We start from the raw sequence: 9,157 nt of genomic DNA, 5'->3' as shown, positions 1-9,157 counted from the left end.
ATATGAAAGAATAAAAGAGTGCTAGGTATAAAGTAAACTGATATCAACTGAATGAGCAAATTTTAAAGAATGTTTGTTTTAACCTTATATACAAAGTAACTAAAAGGGAAAAAAAAATCACGGAAGGTGACTGTTGGGCTTAATTTTATCCCTTTTACAATGCAAATTAAATCCTTATATCAATAATAAAGTTTTAAAATATCTTTTTACTGTAAAAATGGAAAGAATAATTAAAATATTAATAATTTCACTGGCAGACAGGATAAACAAGGGTTCAGTTAAAACCTCAAACACTGCTGGTAGAGGTGTAACAGTCCAACATTATATAGGGGAAATGAATGCATTTCAAGAGACTTAAAACATGCACTCACATCCATTCCACTTCTTAGAATTCATATTAGTGAAAAATTTTTAAAGTGAATATTCTTTTATTTATAAAAAGGTAGTTATGAAAATGCCCATCACAATATTTTTTAAAATAGAGAGTAAAGCATAGAATCAAGAATGTAGTATCTACAGTCACTGAATTTCTGGATGCACGTCCTGGCTTTGTTACTGGACATACTTTTCAATTTCCACATTTGTAAAATGCGAGTGATAACAACAACCTGTTCTATGAGGTTGCTGTGTCTATTTAATAAAATACAGTGGAGGCATCTGGGCATACTGAAAGTACTCACATGGTGAGACAATACTGATAATGAAAAATTAGAAAGCACCTGCATATTTAATGCATCATCTCATCCAAAGCAATATTATCTATCTTAGTCCATTTGGGTTGTTATAATAAAATACCTTGGACTTGGTAATTTATAAAAAATAGATACTTACTGCTCATAGTTCTAAGTCTAGTTCAAGGTACTAAGTGTATTGCAACCTAATGATCAAGGCGCCAGCAGATTCAGCATCTGTTCAGGGCACACTCCTCATAGATGGCAACTGCTATGCATTCTCACAAGGTGGAAAAACAAAGAAGCAAACGAGCTCCCATGTGTCTTTTTTTTTAAGGGAACTAATTCCATTTATAGGGGTTCTGTCCTCATTACCTAGTCACCTTCCAAAATTCTAACCTCTAAAAACCACTGCATTACAGATTGTTACAACACATTAATCTAGAGGTGGAATACATTTAGACCATAATACTATATATCAATTATTACAGATGAATATATGACTTGAAAAGATATTATTATAAAAGGGGAAAACAGGCTATAAAATAATATTACATGATTGAATATTAGTAGATGTTTAATAGACATTAATCAGTGTACCTAAACTGTTTTTTACTCAGATCCATTTCTCTCTCTAAAAATCTAGTTGTATTTCAGAAGAGCAAACATCAAATATGCTAATCTCAGTTTTTTCACCTCCTGTGTTTGGCACAACTAAGAATTTTTCTTGTGCTAAAATATTTTGGTACTCAGTGTATTGCAACATAAATGACTTGTTATAATAAAACAGAAGCATTTCTTTACTAACTGGTAAAGTCCTCCATGCCATAAAAAATGTCCTAAGATCCCATGTAATCTCATAATTCTACTACAGTAATTATATACATAATATACCAAGAAATATTACAGCTATCAGCTTTCAAATGCCTAAAATACTTTTTAAAGTCTGAACTATGATTCTATCTAACAATGTTTTCTTAGAGGATATGCAAAACAGATGTGCTTATTTATAAGTATGGAAGTATATGGAATTTTAAGAATGACATTTATAAAATGTAAAATTACTGCTGTTAGTGCTACCTCATTCTAACAAGAATCACTTAAGGAGTATTGACTGCTATTGATATTGAATAGAATTCTTAGTTTGCATTGCAAAAATGTTATTCTACCTTCTTCAGTGTATGAATCTCTTAATACCTAAGAGAGAACTACTTTTTACCCAGGTCTTTCTACTCTTAACAATAAAAACAAAAGCTGTTTGACCAATTTCAAGCAAATAAATACCTACATGCTTATGTTGAATATTACTAACATGGAAAAACTTAATGTTTCCTAATATTTTAAAATTAGCACCTTTGACTTCCACCATAGAAGCAAAAGAATGGCCATATACTGCTGTTAAGTGTCCCTTTCTTAGTACTCTATTATCTATCTCTTGTCATTATTAACACTTTAATAAGCAGGATATATAAATCACAAATTTCTTATCTTTGAACCTTCAACTTTGAAGTTCATCTCTGAAACTAAAAGAGTGTGACAATGTGGTTTGTTACATGAAAAAATGTTGTACAGATTCAGTGGGTAAGTGAGCACAGGAAAAAGTTAGAAAAAAAGAATACTCACAATCAGACATCTCCCAAGCTAAAGGATGCCGATTATATTCAGCTGAGAAATGCTATAAAGCTGCTAATCATGCTGAGTTTGGCTAGACTACAGGTGCTTTCCTTGACATCCTGGAAAAGTTAAGCTGATGTCACCACTTCATGTCTGGGACAGGTAGACAAGAACCCAGGAAGATTAGCATCAATCTCACAAGATCAGATAGAGCGACTTTGGCTATGTTCTTTTGTTTTTGGTCAAAAAGAATTCCAACTGGAGTTACAAGTTTTAAAAAAAAAAAGCAAAACAAGCAAGCAAAAAAAAAGAAAAAACCAAAACAACACAACAAAAACCTAGAAAGTTCTTTTCTTCCTTTTCCCATAATGAAACTTAAGTTTATTGCTTCTGGTTTGAGGCAGATTGTTAGGTATGTCCACATGACTGCTTTCTGGTTGCATTTATGATTACTAGGATGGAATTACAAATACTCCAATATTACTTCCAGTCCTCAGCCAGATGTGAATCTGCCAAGTTAAACAAAGACTTAAACTTAAGATTCTCAAAATTTTCTCGTTACCTTTTGTCCCAACAAGGAGTGAATACTGATTAGGTTATTTAAATATAAAAATTAGTGAGAGCAGCATTACTCACATCTATAATTCAGAGAAAAGATCCAGTACCATGGAGAATAGAATACTAGGGTTTAAATTTGAGCTCTAAGAACCACAATCCCAGATAGTATTCACTAGGGAGAAAAAGAGAAGACTTCTTGTTTAGGAACTCCAAATACTTCCAGTTTTACTTTTTTGTCCCCAGGGAAATAGATTCTTAAAGCCTCTATTTCATTTCGGGATTGGGAATACCCTGTAGGTCATTTTGAAAAATGTTTTTTTCTTCATATTAAGTTTATTACCTAGTTTAAAAGAGACTATTTGCCAAATTAGATGTTTTCATGTGTTCTTTTGTTGAATGAGTACAATCATCTACAAATGAGTTTCCTATTAGAACGCACTTACAACACAGCTCAAAACAAAATGACTTTTTTAAGTTAAGAGTAGATTTTAAAGACATTAAAAACAACTTATTGCTGAAAACACACACAAAAAAGGACAAATTGGTTGAAAGTTTCACAAGAATGGAAAATGTTTAATAAACTTAGAATGGCGGGCTTATTAAACTATAGTGTTATTTACAGCCATAATTCATCAACCACAAACACCAGAGTGTGTTTGCCTGGCATGCTGCAACAGAAGCTTTACTCCCTTCATTCAGAAAACACTGGCAAAATAATTTCAGTTGCAAATTCACAGATACAAGCTTCAAAGTATAAAGTTGTATATAACAAAAAAATACAGGTAATATTTATAACAATAACTTACAGATACAAACTAATGATAAACTACAATTTCACAAAAGATTGTAAACATTTTGCACATTTGTCAGTCCTTTCTTTTAGGCAAAGTGCTCTTTTGATGACAAATAAATTAACAGATACACACTAGAGTGAACTATTTCCAGACAATACAAAAAAACATGTTTTGTTTTGTTTTCTTCTTGTAAACATAAGTTTTACCAAAAAAAAAAAAAATGAAGAATAAAAGTGTCTTGCAGGCCAACTATAGATACATACCTGGGCAGCAAAGTGATGTTGGAAATGCTTTTGGTGTTAAATAAAAAAATTAACATTAATATCTTTTCAATGATATTTTATACATAATAAATGACAAGTTATATCCTTAATCATTTCTATCCCTGAAAAAAGAAATTAGGTATGACTTATTGGCAGTTGTGTCATTGAATGGGGTAACAAAGGCTGGAGTCCAAGAGTTGTTGGTGAATGAGCTACAAAATAGAAATAGAAAGAAATTTGAGGATCAGGTGGTTTTTTTTTTTTTTTAAGAGTGAATAAAACTGATTTAAAAACAAACAAAAACAATTCAAAGCAATGTATTTTCTTCATGCATTACAGCTGAGGGCACCAAGCTATACTCATTCCACAGACCCCAGCAGGAACAGTAACTTATTCATCATAGTGGTACTGTATTGAACAAGAATCCATTTTACCCCTCAAAATATTTATTGGGGCCACAAGCTTTGGCCACTTTAATGTACTCCATCCATACCCCATTCACTGCACTTTACACTGTAGCTAGAAAAACACACAGCTTGTTCTGCAGAGATGTTGCTGGTTTTAACATGCAGGAGTCTATACAGGATGTCCTCCCAGGTTCCCTTAGTACCACCTCCCCAAACATACACCAAAACACATTTGACTCAGGCAGTACCACAGTCTTTCATATGAACACACACAAAGTTAATGCTAGTGTAAACAAATGGCAACAATGGTATAGCTTTGGATTTTTTTTTTATTTAATCAAAACTTAAAATGAAGTCCTACTTTCAGCAAGGGCTGTGTTTCTTCAAACCTAACCTCCCTCTGAGAACAATTAGAAATGCTGGACGATATTTTTAAAAATCTGTTGGAAAGCATCTGAAAGATACCAAAGTAGTGAGAAATTGCAAAGTCAAGTACCAGAGAGGAAGGAGAGAATATGAGGCTAAGGGACAATTTTAAAATAAAAGTAACATTTAGAAGTTAGATTTTGGCTGAATGATAGGATACAAAAATAAAAGATTAGGACCCACTAATGAGAAAAAAGTTGTTGAAAACAACAAACAAAAAAAAAACTTAGGCTTTTATTTGGAATCCCAAAGTGCTAAATTCAAGAAGCAGTGAAACAAATATACTAGCCTCATGAAGACTGATTGGGCTAAGTTTACCTCCCCCTACCTCAACACTGTGCCAAGGTAAAACTCATCCTCTCTGGTGAAAGATATCATCTAGAGCCTCAATTTTTTTTTTTTTTTTTTTAGTTTTTTTCAGACCCAACATCTGAAACACAATGAAAAGATAACAAGGCAAATAAGAAAACATGACTTGACCGAAAACAGGAAACAACAAAAACAGGACTGACCTACAAAAGACCCAGATACTGGAGTTTTCAGACATGAACTTTAGCATAATTGTAATTAATATAACAATAATTTAAATAAGGAAGATAGTGAAAAAAGAGGCATCTGCATAGAAATGGAAATTCTCAAAATGAAAAACACTACAACTGAAATTAAGAAGCCAATGGATGAGTTTTATGGGTTCTTAGATACAGAAAGAATTACTGAACTTTAAGATAGGTCAGAAGAAAATATCTAGATTAAAGCATGGGGAGTAAAAAGATTGCAAAATTTGATTTTTTTCCCCATGGGCAGAAAACAATTTTTTAAGAGAAAGAAGCTGAGAGTGTCTCATAATGAAAAACATCAAACTACATATTCAAGAAGCATACTCGGGCACAAAACAAAAATTTTAAAAACCAAACATGAAGAGAAAATCTGGGGGGAAAAGCCATTTACTTGCAAAGGAGCAAGATAAGGATAAGAGCTGCCCAACAATAAATGATGTCAGGTCAATTGGCTATCCATAGGCGAAACAGTCAAAATGGAAACCAGAAAAGAACGTAGTCATATCTTCAAAGTACAGTGTAAGGAAATAACTGATAACCTAGATTTCTACATACACAGGAAATATCTCCTACAACTGCTTCATAGGAAATGTTGAGAAATAAATGTAATAGAATGTATACAAGATTATTAAAAAGCTCTGAAATATAAGAAATAATTTTAAAATGTGAATTAAATATGCAGACATATTAAAGTTCATGATATGAAATTAACATTATTAAGATAGTAGTTTTCCTAAAATTGATCTATATATTTACTGGATTATTGTTTCAAAATCTTGTTTTCTCTTTGCAAGATGGAAATGGACAAGCTGGTGAAATTTATGAAAACACAAAGGGTCAAGAACAGGCAAAACAAATTTGAAAAACAACAAAGAAAGACTTGTATTATCTGATAATAAGAATTACAGACCTAGCATAATTAATGTGACTAGGTATTAATACAAAGCAAAATCGAATAATGAAACAGAATAGTGTGTACAGAAATTGATACATAAAAGTTATGAACATATGATTGAAGACAAAATGGCTCTGAAAAGGAGGGGGAAATTTCATCAATATAACAAAAAAGCTTCACTTCCTATTTGACACCACATGCAAAAATTATTTCTAAGTATAAATGAATGTCAAGGTAAATCTAAATGTCAAAGATATGATAAAGTTTCTAGATGATAGGATGAATATCTTCATTATCTTTGAATTGGAATAATTTCTTAAGTCATCCAAAAAGCACTGTCCATAAAGGAAAACACAGATGAAATGAACTACATTAAAATTAGGAACTTGTACTCAACAAAAAAAAAAAAAAAGAGAGAGAGGAAAAGGCAAACCACTGAGGAGAAAATACTTTCAACACATATTTATCACAAAGCATTGTATGCAGATTATACCAGGGAATAAAATCAATTTATAAAAAACAAATCAATAGGCATGTGTGAGCTTTTCACAAGAGGAGATACAGATACCCAAGAGAAAATATACTTGCTCTCATAAGTCATGAGGGAAAAGTAAATTAAAATAATGAGCACTACACCACCAAATTTGCTAGAATTAGAAAGTTATAGATAGCATTCTAAGTATTATAGGGGAACTCTTCTGTATGGCTGCTCAGAGTTCAAACTGGTTCCACCACTATAGAAAAGTGGAAGAACTGACTATAGGTGAGCACCTGCATAGCCTAAGACCCTTTGTCCCACTCCCAGGTATATATCAAATAGAATTAATGTGCACCAAAAGGCATGTACAGTAAAATCCATAGCAGCATGTTCATAAGTACCCACACTAGAGGATACACAAATGTCTATCAACCATAAAACAGATAAACTGTGCTAAGATTCCCACAGTAGAATTCTTTATAACAATAAGATAAACAAATCACTGACTCTTGCAACAACACAGATGAATCTCACAAGGTAACTGAAGAGTGAGACACATAAGAATACATTCTGTATGGTTCAATTTATGTAAAGCTCAAAAAAAGACTAACTAAGGCAAGGCTTTAGAAGTCAGAGCTATGTTACTTGGAAGAAAAGAATAATAATTAGGAGGAGACATGAGGGAGGCTTCTGGGGTGCTAATTATGTTCTCCTACTTCACTTGGGTAGTATTTATGGGGCAGATTCACTGTTTTAATACATTTAGCTGAAAACTTAGGCATGTACTTTTCTCTATAGGTAAGATTTGCCTCAATAAAAAGTTTAACAAAACTTAAACCCCAATCTAAAGATCTAAGTGTGAATACCGTCTTTGATGGTAGGAAAATAAATTATTTAAATATTTACCAGATAAAAACAAACAACAACAACAACAAAAAAAAAAAAACAGTAAAAATCAAGCAGTAAGAGTCATTATCAATATTTGCACTTTTAGCTAAAGTGAGTGTCAAATTTGTCTCCTAAAGATGGAATAACAGAAATAAAAATTGGGGGACAATTGTGCTGTCTACTGTACCCCTTATAATATTTTTCAGCTACTACTGAGGTAATATTTCCAAATATGTCGTATCAATAATCTAATATTAGAAGTTAACAGTTAGTGATTGCTTGGAAGAAACCTGTTAGATGTTGGGATACCTACCATCCATGTAACTATGCAGCGCAGTTAGCATCGTCCCATCTTGGGGCACGTAGGCAGAATACGCCATTTCTTCTAACATGGGTGGAGACAGCCTGGAGGGCGGGACTGCAGTGACTGGGGCTGATGAAGAGTGATTGGGACTCACGTGCTTCTTGTGGCGTGCTCTACAATTCTGAAACCACACCTTAAGGGGAGAAGAGCAAGGTTAGTAGGTCAAGGTTGGAAGGTCACATGTCAGGTAGGTCACCCTGAGTGAATTACCAACCCAGTTTAAAAATGAATTCAACATCACTCTACCTTTTAAAAAAGTTCTGAAGACAGAAAATACACTTTTTAACCCAGATAACCACAGTTATATTTTCCCCCTCAGATAAGAGCTCTCTGGTGATTTACTTTAAAAGCCGATTCTGTACTAAACCAATATAAAAAAAAAAAAAAAGACAAAATGACATTGAGAAGAAGGAAAATGTGTAGAAAAAGGGATGAAAAGGTCCAGAAAAGTGTCCATGGTTTAACTACTGGCATTTGGAGGTAAAAGAAAAGGAAAAGTCTTTTTAAAAAGAACTTAAAAAAATGCTACTAAATGTATTCTTAGACACCTGCTGGACTTATTTCTAACCCTTGTTCAAATGATCAAAATCCCTACAGAGAACTTAAAGCTTTCTATAAGCCTCTTGATTCAGTTATTCCAGTTAACATTTTAACCTGCTGAGTTCAATTTCTCTTAGTGAATACATAGACTATTTCCTAGGAAGCGTGTTAAGGACAGGTGTATAATAAGAAAAAGCTAGTAATATTTAAATAGAACTAAATACAAACACATCCACTGATTAAAGCGTTCACAAAACGTAAAGCACTATCTACTCTGTTTTCCATTCTATCCACAGAAATGAAGCGAATTCAGGGGAAGCAAGGTCTTACATTCAGGTCTGGGTAAGGGAGGCTAGACCATCCATAATGCTACTAGTAATTAATCAGCCTGTTTGGAGTCCTCGCCATGAAATAAATCTTGACCACAGAATTTTGCTCTATTAAAATATTATTATATCAGAGTTGGGGATGTAGCTCAGTGTAGAGCACTTGCCTAGCCTATGTGAAACCTTGGGTTCCATCCCTAGCTACTGCAAAATAAATATACATACATATATCCATATACACACACATATATATATATATATACATATATACATATACACATAGACATACATGTACATATACATGTGTATATAATATATACATATATATGTAAATTGCCATCATTCCAAAAAATTCTGTCATAAGAAGAAAAATAAG

The 9,157-nt window shown here is 32.8% G+C and overlaps 1 protein-coding gene across 3 annotated transcripts in view; it reads right to left on the bottom strand.

The window, feature by feature from the left end:
• Positions 1 to 4,035: 4,035 nt before the first annotated feature.
• Positions 4,036 to 9,157, bottom strand: part of Lhx8 (LIM homeobox 8) — a 30,399-nt gene continuing 25,277 nt past the window's right edge. For all 3 annotated transcript variants that reach the window (XM_026409978.2, XM_026409970.2, XM_077791354.1), the window contains 2 exons: positions 7,865 to 8,048; positions 4,036 to 4,112 (listed from right to left, as the gene is read on the bottom strand). In XM_026409978.2, the coding sequence (XP_026265763.1) occupies positions 4,036 to 4,112; positions 7,865 to 8,048 (261 nt within the window). The remainder of the gene's footprint in view (positions 4,113 to 7,864; positions 8,049 to 9,157) is intronic.

This window comes from Urocitellus parryii, chromosome 11, assembly GCF_045843805.1.
Source record: "Urocitellus parryii isolate mUroPar1 chromosome 11, mUroPar1.hap1, whole genome shotgun sequence".
In the NCBI taxonomy this organism is placed as follows: domain Eukaryota; kingdom Metazoa; phylum Chordata; class Mammalia; order Rodentia; family Sciuridae; genus Urocitellus; species Urocitellus parryii.
The sequence above is the reverse complement of the archived record's forward strand: the minus strand, read 5'-3'. Positions and strand labels throughout refer to the sequence as shown.